General features: G+C 35.1%; 1 protein-coding gene across 19 annotated transcripts in view; it reads left to right on the forward strand.

The window, feature by feature from the left end:
• Dlg2 (discs large MAGUK scaffold protein 2) overlaps window positions 1-15,075 on the forward strand; it is a 2,025,432-nt gene that overhangs the window by 1,717,217 nt on the left and 293,140 nt on the right. For all 19 annotated transcript variants that reach the window (XM_074081674.1, XM_074081712.1, XM_074081675.1 and 16 more), the window contains one exon: window positions 4,451-4,553. In XM_074081674.1, the coding sequence (XP_073937775.1) occupies window positions 4,451-4,553 (103 nt within the window). The remainder of the gene's footprint in view (window positions 1-4,450; window positions 4,554-15,075) is intronic.

A 15,075-nucleotide genomic window follows, 5' to 3' on the forward strand; every position in this document is an offset into this window, starting at 1 on the left:
CCTCCTTTCACCTTGGTAGAGGCACCTTCTCTATGTTCCAGACTATACTGACCTTTTCTTATAAAAGCAGTTAATTTGTGTGTCTACCTACTGTTGTCCACCACTGAACAGCAAATCACTTGATTATGCTTAAGTGTCACTCTTCCCTTAAACTGGACAGGGAAATGACTAAAATGGATATTCTAAACCAATGTTATATCAGCACAATGTTTAACTGTCAGTACGGTGTTAGGCACATATTAAGATTAATAAAGATTAATAGCCATACAATGAGCATCCATGCTGCCATACTGGACCCCACATGTACTTAACTGGGTCTCTGATGAGATATTAGATGATATCAAAATGCTAAAAATAACACCCTTAAGAGATATCCAAAATAGGAATGGACAGACCAGGGAAAGAGAGAGTTCCTTGGTACTGAAGCTATGCAAATGGAAGCAAATGACTTGGGCCAGTCCCTTCTCCTATGTGGGCTCATTGCTAGTATAGAAATGCTGGACAAAGTTCCTAAGGCTCTTCTCATGCTGAAATTCTTCATTCCCTAAAAAAATTAAGTAACTGCTATTCTGTATTGGTTAATTTCAATTAGATTTTATCATTTAATAATCACAGGTTTTTGAAAAACTGAATAACATAATGGATGATGTTTTCTGAATGCCTGTTTGTAGGTAAAACTGTTCAGATAAGCAGATAGGTAGTATTTTATAGGTAAGGAAGCTGAGCTTTGAGGAAGTTAGGTGGCTTTTCCAGTTTAACTAGAAATAACTGACAGATAGACAAGATTCAAACCCAGTTCTGTGTAACTCCAAATCTTTTGTTCCCACGTTTTTATGTACTTTTCTTAGAGCATTAACTGAGAAAATTCAGAGGATAACTAGAGTGATGAAAGATGTAGAAATTTTATTCTATAAAGAAAATATTTAAGGGGGGAGATGAGGGAGAATGAGAGGAGGGGTGGATCTAATTAAGATACATTGTAAGCACATATGTAAATGTCATAGTGAAACCCCCCCGTACAACAAATATATGCTAACAAAATTGTAAAAAAAAAAACTAAAAGATTCAAGAAACAGTGACTATTCACTTGATTCTCACATCAAAATTCAAAATATATTCCAGGAGATTAAAGATTAAATGGCAAAATTAAACTATTGTTGTACTAAAGGAAAATATGGAAATTTTGTTAAATATAATATGGAGAAAAAGATGTAATATAAAACTTAAAACCCAAAAAAGAAAGAAATGATAAATGTGACCACACAAAGAATTTTAAAATTCTCAATGTCAAGAAAGAACATAAAGGGATAAATTAAAATTAATAATACAAATTACAAGTACAATAGTACAAATAACACAGAAAAAATATTTTCAATGGTTATTAAAGAGAAAGTATCAATATTCTTAATTTATGATAACATTTGTAAATTTTTGTTTAACAAACTAAACAACTAGGCAAAGTAAAGGAACAGACATTTTATGTAAAAGGAATTTCAAATAACCAACGAATGTATAAGAAGGTGCTTAACTTCATAATTGAAGAAATGCAAAAATAAGTAATATAATTGTCTACATATCAAAATGGAGAACATCAAAGGTTAAGGTATGTGCAATTATTATAAGAGTATGAAGAAGTAGAGAATCATATATTGTTTGTGGGAGAATAAATTAATGCAACGCTTTTGGAGGCAACTTGGCAATGACAACCAAGATTTTATACTCATTTCCTTTATTCAACAGATTATCCATTAGATGACATTTATTACAGCATTGTTATTTTTTGTTTTTTGGAGGTTGATGGTACTGGGGTTTGAACTCGGGGCTTCATGCTTCCAAACCAGGTGCTCTACCACTTGAGCCGCACCTCCAGTCCAAGCATTGTTTATAATAGCAAAATGATAAAGAACTGAAGTGTCTATTGACCATGCAAAAATAAATTGTTTTACATTGAACAGTAAAACACTCCAGAGGTATTAAAAAGAGTGAGATCAATGTATACTAGTATCTAAATTAAGAAAGCTAAACTATAATAATAAGTCAGAAAAATCAAGGTATAACACAATATATAGGACTTGATCTTATTTGTATAATTTCTAATATTAAATTCTCTGTAAATCAGCTTATATTCATAATAAAAATTATTAGTATATATACAAAAACCATCAATATGGTCACCTTTGGAAACAATAATAGGAGGTAGGGGGATCTTTTCTATGCTCTATTATACTGCTTTAATTTTTATGTGTGTGTATTATATATATGTACCAACTTTATTTTTTATACCAATGTTTTATTTGGTAAATGAGATCATGACCTTTCTTGTTCTCTTCTTTACTAGTTTCTATATGTTTAATGAATACGTAATAATTTTTAATGTACAATGGCAAATTTAAAACACCAAATAATGCATATGCTCTTTGGCCTAAGGAGTCCATTTCTAGGAAATTTTGTCCTTTATAAAGATATTTATAAGTGTTTGTAGTAGCAAGTCAAAACTTGAAATAACCTTAACCACATCATACGGAGTCCACTAAAAAATGCTGCAACATTAACAGCATAGACAACTAGACTCCCATTGCAAAGACAGAATGATATGAACTTGTGTGAAAGTTGTCCAAGACATATGGTTAAGTGACAAATACAACAAAAAATGAGTTTTAAACATATATATGATATGACCTATTCATTACTAAACAGGCAATAATATGTTAAAATATATGTAGGGGGAGCAAGAAACACAAAGGCACATGCTTACTTGTACTTCCATGGTGAATTTCCAAGGAGTATACATACAGTGGTTACCTCTGGAAGTGGAGGACTTTTGCCTTTTTCTTTCATAACTTTCTGAAATAGAATTTTTTACCATGACCATATGTTTTGATTATCCCTGATTGCTTGATAAGAAAAGAAATTATTTGGCACATGAAGCCTATGCATTACAGCTTCCTGTTGGAAAAGACCTACATAAAATTACCTTTCCTGGCTCTTCTGGATACCAGTAATACTTCTGCATCAATTGGTAGTTTCAGAAATGCTTATCCTCTACCTAGCAATAACTATAGAATTTTATAATTCAACGGGGGTTTTATACCCAAGTAGCCTGGTCTTCCCTTCCCTCTGAGGTGGAAGAAAATTGAAATTCAGAGAGGTGATATGATAGCCAGGCCAGGCCTAGCTCAATGGACTTCGCTGTGTTACTGTATAGACAATGTTGAAGTAAAAAGTTCACCAGAACAGAAAGTCCAGAAAGTGACAAGGAAAACTATAAAAGAAAATAAAGAGACTTTTAATAGAGTTGTGTAAGGAGCAGGATGTGGAGTTAAAGATTGCTGATGTTCCAGACTTAGTGGGGAAACAAAGTGCAACCCCTGCCCCCATTAACCACTCAGTATCATTGTTAAGAGGATTGGCACAAAGCCAAATAAGATGATGTATTTTATTTGATCCATTCTTTTGACCGTCTTTCATGGACCATAGAAATCTGCTCTATAAATAAAAAGGAATCCAAATTATGATATCTGCAAAAATCTAATTTAGTGTACATTAGAAAACTGGACTTACTCTGTGTTCACTTCAAGCAGAAGACTTCTTAGGGACTTGTGTCATTGTCCATTGTTCCCCACCTGCTGTCTCTCTTCTGGAACAGACACAGAACACATAGCAATTATATTGTGTTGACATAGACTGAACTGATTTAAGAAAGATTTTACCTTTTGCTTCTCACTAAATTTGATGTATGGCTGTTTTTTCACTGCAGCAGAGTCTGAGGCTTGTTTTGTTAGATGCTCTGTTTTTCTTTCAGGATGGGCCCCAAAATGGGAATTAGCAATAGCAAAATAAACTCCAGGCACTTTTTATTTCATTTTGTCAGAATTCATTATGGAATTGTGCATGAGAAATGGGACAGTCAGGTTTATTTTGGAACAGGTCTCAGGGCTGTCTCACCAAGCTCCGTATGACAGGACTAGGCAACTGCCCAAAGAGAGGGATTTGGCAGACAGCCAGCCCCATTCCAGAAGTCTCTCAGAAACTCATCTGAATATATTCATCTGTCAGCACATACTTGTCTATGTATATTACATGTGTCTCTGTTCATTATCCTGTTTTCCCTTAATTTTGAAGGCTTTTGTCTAACCCAGAAATCTATGAAACTCACAGGATCATGGTAAATGCACACTCTAAAGTCCGAGTGGACATGGTTAGACAATAATGTTTTCAATTCACTGAGACCATGCCAGAAACACCATAAGATGAAATTTTATGTCTTTGCTATCTAAAATTATCAAGACCATGAAGCTTACTAAACAAACAAACAAAAAAATTGAGTAGGATGTGAAGGATTTTGAGGCACAGGACATAATTTTAGATAACTTATTCATTTGCATAAGCTCTTTGTTTTTATCAAAAAGCAGATACCGTGCCTAAAATTCCCTGATTTCCTCTTTTTCAGGTGAACGGTATTGACCTCCGTGGAGCATCTCATGAACAGGCAGCTGCTGCACTAAAGGGGGCTGGACAGACCGTGACAATTATAGCACAATATCAGCCTGAAGGTCAGTCAGAACCCAAACGTATGATGTTCTGATGCGTCTCTTTGGGAATGTGTATCTGCCTTACCTTTCTAAACCATAGTCCTATCGATAATGTGTTAAAAAACTATTTAGAGTGAGAAGTTCATGAGAACATGAGATTTTGTTGCCTCTAATCTTCTGGGAAAAGATTAAGCAGTTAGAAATTCCTGCATGAAAATATGAATACAAATAAACAAAAATAATCATATTTCCTTTGTATTCTTAGCTAGTTCACATTTTTTTGGTCACCAATGGATACTGAAAAGTATGAAGATTTAGGAAGCAAGGTGGAGACATTTTTTCTACAGAAATAGGCCATGACGAGTAGACCATATTCTCTCCTTGGGGAATTAACTTAATTCTCATTAACACTAACATGACTTTAGATGTCATTTAGATATCCTGCCCCTTATCTGCTATACTATTCCTTGTTTGAAATAAATAACGGTAAGTCCTGAGTCTTGGTAAGATGCCATTGTCATCAGTTAGATTACTCAACTAAAAGTTGATGAGATATCCTGAGGTGAATTAGCTATACTGCTCTTTGGTTTATTTAAACGACTGCTTCAGTGATCAGAATGAAACTCAGTAATACCACTGGGATGTTACCTGTTGTGTGGTTGATTTCTTAGCAAGTTCATATATAGATTGCTTTTACTAATGAATGCTACTTTAGCACAACAGTCTAGGCTAGACTTTGTGCCTAAAAGAAGAAGAGAAATATGGCTTCTGTCTTCAAGAAGCATAGTTAATTGCTTTTGGTCCACATGGCTAGCAAAGATGAGGATTAAACAGCTGTGCATGAGGGTATAAATGTCAGGGAAGTGCCTCTGTGCAGGTGGTATAAAGAGCTCCTTTAGCCTTTTCAAATAATTCTTTGTTAACTTCACTGGTCTAGTGTTGTTTGGAAGATTGATGCTGTGTCTTGCCTGTAGCAGCTTAGGTTTTATCATTAGTGGGTCTGTGTAAGAATAAAGAAAATACTTTCTTCCATATGTATTTTGAGATTTATAGTCATTTGTGCCTGACTTTATATAATTAGGTATTGCAAGTAAGTTATACAAAATGATTGGTAATGATTGGTAATGCTGGCCTATGCCAGTATAGTAAGAATGCTGGTGAAGAGGGAATTTGGGATGGTCAAAGACAGATGATAGCAATACCCAGGGAACGTGTTCTTTCCAGATAGTTCTGGGAATCTTTACTTCCTAAATGTTTTTTTTCTAATACAAGTAAATGTTTCCAAATGTATCTACTGTAAATCAAAAAATGAAAAAAAATCTGAGCATGATTTGATTGAAAAATTCTACATAATATAGAATAAGAACTTTTTCATGGGATCTTCCATTTTCTTCAGAGTTATTTTCTTTCATTCTTGATCTCTGTGCCCTTTGCCATCCCCTGACACATGGCATAAAGTCCCTGGCTGCTTTCCTGTTTCTGAAAAATGTCATCTCAAATCCTTCTGCAGACTGATAAGATGACTAGGGACCACACTTGCACCAATTAGAAGCTTTTGATAAGTAGTCGAGTGTTTACATACCTTGAACAGAATGACTTCAAGTCCTAAAGTTTGCACTAAAAGACAACCGTTCTAGTTCTATCAATATAAATCTTCATATTTACCCTGAAACTATCTTTCAGCTTGGTTTCCTTTAAGCACTGTACTTAATTCAGAAAATATGCAGTACTTTATCAAGATGCCTGCTCAAAGCATGTTTTATAAATCAGGTAAGTTGATTTTTAAAGTGCTTCTAAAGAAATCTGCCAGTAAGAACAACAAATTTCTTTTAAAATGCTAAAGTACAGATCGGATTCATAGAATGATTTCCCTATTTTAATAGTCTTGCTGTGGTCTAATTTGTCACAGCACTAAATCAGTTGGAAGTGTGGTAATGAAACATGAGGCAATCAGTTTTATTCTCCCCTCTGCAAACTTTATGTGTACAATCCCTTAATTGAACTATTGTTTGTAATGGAAAACTGATTGGATTGTTGTTTTGGTCATTGGGGGGACATTTAAATTGAACATCTTCAGGAAATAATGAACAATTTACTTTTAAAATAACAAGTGAACTGAAGAATGTGCTACAAGATTCCATTAGAAAATTCTCACCAGGTTCCCCTCATTTGCATCAGTATCATGACCAGTGTGACTCTTACGACAAGACTAAGAAAAGATTTCATTGACATTTCTTTTAGTATACTCAAGAACAAGGCTTCCAGTAAATGTGTTTTTCAGTCATTTTCAAATACTTGATCAGGAATCCTCTAAATGATTTACTCAGTATTACTAGATATTTTGTATCTTATTGGGGAGAAAAAAAATTTTTTTTGCAGTACTGGGATTTGAACTCAAGGGCTTCATGCTTGCTAAGCAGGTGCTCTACCACTTGAGCCACTCCACCAGCCCCTGAGGAGAAATAATTTTTATGTGTTAAACAGAGATCAGTTCCCAATGACATCTGCCCAACTTTTATAATAGTGGTACTATCGCTAAGAATTGCAGAATGTTAGAGAAAGGGTAAGCCTCCATGGACCATTACCCTACATTGGTAATGACATGGAAGTGTGAGAATGGAGCTTGACCTTGAAAACAGATGAGATTTCTATTTTAGAAAGGAGAGTATCTTACAAAACTACAGGACTGTGCAATCCATGCAAGCAAACACCATATCTGTGTTTTATTCACTGATGGATCTCTCTGTTATTACAGTTGGTATGTCTTAAAGAGTTGTTGAACTAGTGAATAAGGTTTACCAGACTTTAGTTCTTGAGTTTCCACTTGAAGATAATTGAAGATCAAAGGGATTCTTCATTTTTTTACTTACTTGAACTTTTCATTTTTGCTTCAAGACAGAAAAGAATTACTAAATAAATGTGTGCTGCAAAATATGAAACTATTACAACTGTGTTTTTATGGTGTTTAACACATTTCTCTTCTATGGCGATCTTGACTCTGAGGCCAAAATTATTATACATACTTCTGCTTCAAATGACCGTGGTCCCAGTAGTCTGTATCACTGTATCCATCATCAGTCTTATTCAAGGCAGTAGAATTAAAACCAATTTGAAAAATCTCAGACATATTCTGTTTCTCTCCTGTTGTATGACTGTGATTCATTTTTGCCATCTTTTAAAATTTCCTTGACACTCACTTGTGTCTCGTGCTTACTTTGAAATTAACATGTACTTCATGAATAATATAAAGAAAATAATGAAGTTATCTTCTTTATTTCCTTTTTTTAAAGATCATATATTGGATCCTTCAGAATAATTTCATCAAACACAATGTAAAGACAATTCTTGCAAAAACCTTAATTACCTGTGTTTAGTTAGTGACCTTACTCCAACATCACTTCTCACAAAGAAATATGATAACACATACACACATACATACAAAACCCTTCCTTTTTCTTGCCCTTGCAGTCATCTCTGAATTGCTTTCATGATTGTCCTTCGGAAAGACATAATCCTAAAATTCCTGTGCATAAACCCTTTACACTTCTATATGTTCCCAGCCAACTTCCATTCCCCCTCACCAATCATCCCACTCCCACCATGGCACAGGACCTATTTTATCTTCTTGTTCTCATTTTGAATAAAAGGCATTTTTGTTTGTTTCAGAAAGCTCTTTGGGGAGTTTCATTTTGACATTTCCAAGTAGATATGTATTAGAACTCGAATTTGTTCATCCCTCCTTTTTTGCTCCTTTCTTTTTTACTTTCCCTTGCTGCCCAGGACCAGCTCCAGAGCTCAGTACCAAGGTGCCACATTTCTGTGCCTTTGCTCTAAGTGTTCCTCTTCTTGGATTCCCTGTTCTTACCTCCTACTTGTAGAGTTCCCCCTCATCTTGAGGGACCTCAGATTTTAATTGCACTAAGAAGCCATCTTTAATCTTCTCAGTCACATTGATTGATTCTTTCTCTGAATTTCCCAGACATGAATTCTAACACCTGGTGTGCCCCTGATCATGACTGGTTCATTTTTCCACTCAAATGAGCTCTTAGAGAGGAAGGAGCCTCCCATCACTCATTTTGTCTCCTGTGTAAATTTGCTCCATATAAATTTGATGATATTAATGAGTTATTGAAGTACAATATAATATTTTAGAAGGGCAACATAAGATTTTCAGTGTGCTGGCAAATAAATATTGATAGTAGGTACTTAAAAATGTTTGCTGAATAAATATTAAATGAATGATATCAGATGCAGAAATGGTAAATGAATCTATGTATTGAACATTTCGTGTTGAAACAGTTTTTAATGGTACCTTTTTGGTTTTTGTTACAAAACCTTTAGCAACCCTTCTAGATAAACTGCCTTTTTTCTGGATTGCAGATAACCTATAGTTATTGCTTTGTAATATAACATCAAAAGAAGATGATTAAAGTTCTAATGTTTTTGAACTGCTAGAGATCAATGCTGACACCACTGATTATTAAAAAGGCATTGGTACGGCCTGATTATACACTTGTCAAAAAGCATTTAACACATTTTCCTTGCTAAGATCGGTACAAATCTTTACAATATTTGTTGCCTTCTGACTTATATAATAACCATATTTAATAAGAGATAACTGACTAGTTTTGAAGTGATAAACTATCATTCACTTGAAGAACTATGTGGATAATAGAAGTTATTAGATAAAGTAGAGGGAAGCAATTGCTAAGCATTTCTTATGAAAATGACAGCTCTCCTTTTGCTTTTAATCTAACTATATATGGTTCATTTTTCACTTATACGTTCATTCAATTGATATTATTTTCTTATGCTTCATACTCAATTTGGTTCTAAGAAAATGACAAAGCAGTGAACCGAAATAGGCCCTCTGTAACATAAAATGTGTCAGATAATGATAAGTAATATAATGACATGAAACACAGTAAAGATGATAGTGACAGAGAAATATACACTGGTCAGGGAAAGCTGTGCTAATGTGATATTTGAGCAAATATCTAAAATAAATGGGGGAGTAAGTGAATTATTCTAGAGTCCTGCTCTACCAAATGTGGTCCATGGACCAGCAGCACAGACAGATATTAGATGGACGTTTCTTAGAAATGAAAAATCCTGAGTTGTAATCCAGGCCGACCAAGCTGGAATCAGCATGTTATTAAGATATCCAGGTGATCTCTATGCACAGTAAAGTTCGAGAAGTACTGCTCTTGTATACTTGGGAACTATACAAAACTTGTCATTTGTCACTACTGCCTTGGACTCCCTCTGTCTGGAGCACTGGCAAGTCATATGAGGCTGGGTCATAGCTCATTGGTTTTACTAGGAAGGGTCAGGCTGCATGAAATTTAAGAAACTCATGTGTCATTCAGTTCTATTTGGCCTATGTCTTCCCTCTAACTGCACATTATCAGGCAAATTCATTTCTTGCTAGAATTCCTAGAAGTCCTCAACTAGTGAGACACCGAACCTATCCAGGCTTCATTCTCTTTAGTATGGCCCTCTCTCTCTTAGTATGGGATCAAAGATAAAAATGAGAGCTTGAAATGAATATACCACTTACTCCCTGAAGAATGTAGATACTTTCTGCACCTGAGGATCCTCAGAAATATGAGTATATATACAAGAAGCTAATTTACCATGCAAGACATAGTTCTTTCTTTAAATCAGTGTATCTGCAGGCTTATACATATGAATGAGCAGCTGTGGCATGTTGAAGTGTTTTCCCAAGGCAAATAACTGCATCTTAAATGGCCAGGCAAGATTTGTAAAATCCAGCTGTGGATCCTGGTCAGAAATTTCATCACATCATCAAGGAACATTTAAAATAAGCTTTTGGGATGGAAAGTACTGTGCCAGACACTAGATTGGGAACACCAGTTTTCTAGTGCAAACTTTACATGAACTTGTGTTATTTCATCTTTGTGAGTCTGTTTTCTCATCTATGTAAAAGATGGCCAGGGTAGGTAAGGTAGTTTCAGAAGAACCCATATAGTTATTAAAGTCAAGCTAAAAATATATGATTGTTGACCTCAAGCAGTATAGAAGAAGAAGTTCTGTTACTTGGAAGTTTTCTTACTAACATTACATCTTTCATTTGTATTTTTTAATTCATAAGAAGGATTGAATATACAACCTAGTTAATTTGATGGATTCTGTGTGGCTTAATCAGAATCACTTAAAAATAGAAACTAAGAGTTGTAAGAATCCTGAAAGATCATTCTTGTCTGGTTTTCTCATTTCGCAGATTGGGGAAATGAAATTCACTACAGAAACTAAGGCTAACTAAGCAATTAATAATTTCCTTAACTTTTAATTTGCTATAGTCACTGATGATGTGTTGCAACTTATACATAACCCCCCAAAAGATTATTGTAATCAAATGGGCATTTAAAGGTCAAAAATTGTCAGGGAGCCTTAGGGCTTTCTCATGTATGCAACATTAGTTTTTTACTATTGTTAGCTGTTGTTGTTCATTTATCACAACTAAATATTTATACACAAGAGCATTAAATATGCAAGCAATTATTTCTAATTTTAAAATAACCACCAATCTGGAACTATTAATATTTTAATAAATAGTTCAAATCTGATCTTCCTGTTCCCCATCTTCTTCCCTCATCATCCTTCATTCATCTATCCAACCAGCCAGCCACTCATCCATCTACCCGTTGTCACTGAGTTCATTTTAGTGATACACTGTGGTACCAAATGTCAGTTTTATCCAAATATATTTCATTAATTCTGGCTTAATTAATCTGATGACATATTGTAAGTTTTATTGGAATATTAGGAAGGAAACAAATAAAATTTCATATGACACTAGAATTTTTATTGTTTATCTATGTCTTTCTCTACAACCCTCTCTCTCTCACACAAACACACACATATTCCACTAACAGATAATGCCTCCATCTGCAACTAGAACTCTCCCAGAGTCTCCTTCCACCTGATGCATCCTTTTCCTAGTCCTCTCTTACCTGTTTTTGTTTTATTCCTAACCTCCAACTGATATATAGCACTACAGAATATGATTTTAAAAAGATTCCTGCACATGCAGTCTGCATATTCATGGAGATTCCTTCCAGATGCCTTGATTACTGATGATAGTACCTTCCTTGTTCTATGCCATAACCCCATGTGGACTAAGACAATGAGAATAAAAGTAGGTATGGCTTCCTAACTCAGAAAACATTATTGATCTCATTGTCTATCCTTGTAATGTTATATCTCAACCTCATATTAATGAGTGTAAACCTTGTAGATTTGACATAAATCACTCACTGAATACTGGAAGAAGTCAAATAACTCATATCCTAAAGACTTTTTGACAAACAAGATGGTTTTTTAGATCCACACCTATCATTAGCAAATCCAAATCAAATTCATGGAAATAAAAGGTCGTAATCTTACTCTTGACAAAATGATCACAGTCCTCACTTAGATACCTCTTCCATTTTATTCAGAATTTCAGCATGTAAAGGAATATTTCAAGAGATAAGTAGAAGAAGAATATAAAGTGAGACAGATTTAAAATACCTATTAAATCCACTCCATTTTGTAGGCACTTAGTACAGTTTACCTCCACATATGTTTGAGTAGCCCCTCATTTAAGTCAGTCCTCAAATTTAATAGTGAATACTGAGACGTTTTTCATCTCTTGTCCCTGACTCTGCAGCCAATGTTCTATTGAGCAGGCCCAAGCCACATCACTTTTCTGAACATTGATTCCTGTCTTTGTTAGCTAAGGTGGTTAGAGAAATCATTCTTAAGGCTCTTTTCCACCAACATTCTGTGAAATTTAACTTATCACCACTTCTAATTAAAACATGTCATGAAAGAACAATTATTGCAAGCAGGTCATTTCTAAATGATCTCTTTTATTTCACACATTTTAAGTACAGAGAAATTCTGCTTTCACCCACTTATAGCTAAAAGAAGGATCTATATCTGTGTAAATTGCTCTCTTGATATTCAATAGGATTTGAACCCTTCAGTAATGTTTTAAGTTTAATTCAAGTGGGAGCACTTATTGCTTGTTGGCGGTTAGAAGATTAACAACTTATTATGCATGGTCTTTTTGTTAATAGATCCATTGTAGCCTAAACCTTACCAGTTAATAAATTAAACAGTAATTGCTAAGCTTGAAAATAAATTTATTGAGACTAAAAAGAGATAATATGAAAAAAATCAATTTCAGGAAATCAGTATGCAACAAGCTGAAACCATGGCAATGTCTTGAATTTTCAGAATCACAATTAGTAGCAGCTTTAGTGTGGAAAACCCAAGCCCAGGGAATATAAAGTATATACCTTGAATGTGCTGTATAGAGTCCTAATTGAAGTAAGTTTCCCAGTGGACTTATTGGGTATGTCTATAAAAGACAATAATCTCCAAATTTCACTTTTTCAAGATAATCTTCATGAATCCCTCTCAGTTTGTTCATATTCATCCTACCCCCACTGCTAAAATAATTTACTTTATTAATAAAGAGTTGCTGACACACTGGGAACATTAAGAAATAGTAGGGCAAATTCATTCACTCAATCTTCATTTTATTAATTCAGTCTCCATTTTATTAATTAAATGTTTCCAGTGAGTGGCACTGGATATTAGAGCTAGAATGGCGAGAAAAATAGACATGACCTGTTTAGCCAAGAAACATTGTGCAAGCTAAGTATATGCTGTAGAAAAAGAAGAAAACTTCGATCAAGATTCTTAGAGGCCACATAACCACGTATACTCTTAGAGTATGCAAAACCAGACCAAACAAAGCACCCTGACCTAGATTAAAGGGTCTAGAAGGCATTCCAAGGAATTTTCTAAGGAAGTAATACTTTCTCAAATCTGGAGGGTGAGTAGCACCTTGTCAGAGCACAGCAGAAATGGTAAAGAAGAGTATTTGGGAAGGAAAAGACATATAAAGATATTCTGTGGAGAAGAGAGGGTATGGTGGAGGGAGGAAAGCAAACCACATAAAGTGGGAGAAACTGTGTATAAGGAGGAAAGAGGGAGGCAAAGGTAGATCATGCAGGACTGAGTAGAGAATTTGGTTCTTTCTCTTGAAATCAATGGGAGTTTGTTGAAAGGTTTTAAGGTTGAGTCTGGCAGGATCAGAATTACTCTTCAAAAAGATGGCTCTGACTGCCAAATAGAGAATGGTTCAGAGAGTAGTGGAGGAATTGGAAAAGAACTGCAGGAACTCTCCTTGTTTGTGGGGTATACATGCCAAGACCCCCCGGTAGATAGTAGTGAACCCTATATGTACTATGTTTTTTTTCTATGTGTACGTACCTATAATAAGGTTTAATTTATTAATTAGGCACCATACTAAAATAAAACAATTATAACTGAAATAAAAGCTTTGTAAATGTGATCGCTCTCAAAATATCTTAATTCCTCACTGCACTACAGTAATTTTTTTGGACCATTGTTGGACGTGGATACCTGAAACTGTGGATTCAGACAAGGAGGGAATACTAGAGTTAAGGGGCACTAATATAGGGAGAAACAGTGGGGCTGGATCAAAGTCATGGCAGAATAGATGGAAAGAAATAGACAGACTTACAGGGAAAAGAGGTGACACAGTAGACATACAGATTGGCTGATTAAAATGCATAATTCATCCATCCCATCAAAACATGGCAGGCGAGGTATTACTAATAAAAGATGAATAAACCCTTTGGAGAAAAGCATGTTTTTGTGATTTCTATATCCTTATTCCCTAGCACAGTACCTGGCTCTTAGTTATACTTAGTAAATGTAAAAAAAATAAATAAATGAATAAAATAAAAAATAAATAAATGAATGGTACCAATAAATAAATGTATCTATTTTATAGGAACTCTATTTTCTTTTTTATTTTAGCCAAAGCAGAATAAAATACAGATGAAAAAGAAAGACAGATAAAGGAAGATGGTTGCAAGAAAGAGAATAATTAAAACCGTCATGAACTAGGCACGTTGATGCATGTCTGTAATCCCAACCCTTGGAGGCAAAAGCAGGAGGATTGTAAGTTTGAGGTCAGCCTGCACTACATAGTGAGTCCGAGGCCAGGCTGAGCTACATAGAGAGGTCCTGTCCCAAAAAAGCCACAGGCAAAGGATATAGCTAAGTGATAGAGTTCTTGATTTGCATGTACAAGGCCTTGGATTCAGTCCACACTGACACAAAACTTACACACGCACCTATACACACAAAACCAGTGTGCTAGGCTAATCTCATAGGAAAATAGAAGAAAGGAAAAGGAAACCAATTTGTATACCAATAAAAGGATTGGAGAGGAGAAATGGAAAGGGGTAGAATGGAATGGAGAAAAAAATGCCAGGAGAGGGGTATAGGCAGGACAGAATGAGTTGGCTATGGCAACAGTTAGGAGCGTTTGTACAGGCAGAGCTAGAGAGTCTAGTGCACAGTTGTGACTGAGAATGGAGACAGGCAGTACTGGTTTGGAGCAGGCTCTGGGCTGTATAGGAGTGTTTTCTCTCCTTTGGGAAGGGTGGCACGGGGGAAGGGGATATGGTAGTCTTAGACCTGCTGTTTGGCT

The sequence above is a fragment of the Castor canadensis genome, chromosome 1 (genome assembly GCF_047511655.1).
Source record: "Castor canadensis chromosome 1, mCasCan1.hap1v2, whole genome shotgun sequence".
Taxonomy (NCBI): Eukaryota; Metazoa; Chordata; class Mammalia; order Rodentia; family Castoridae; genus Castor; species Castor canadensis.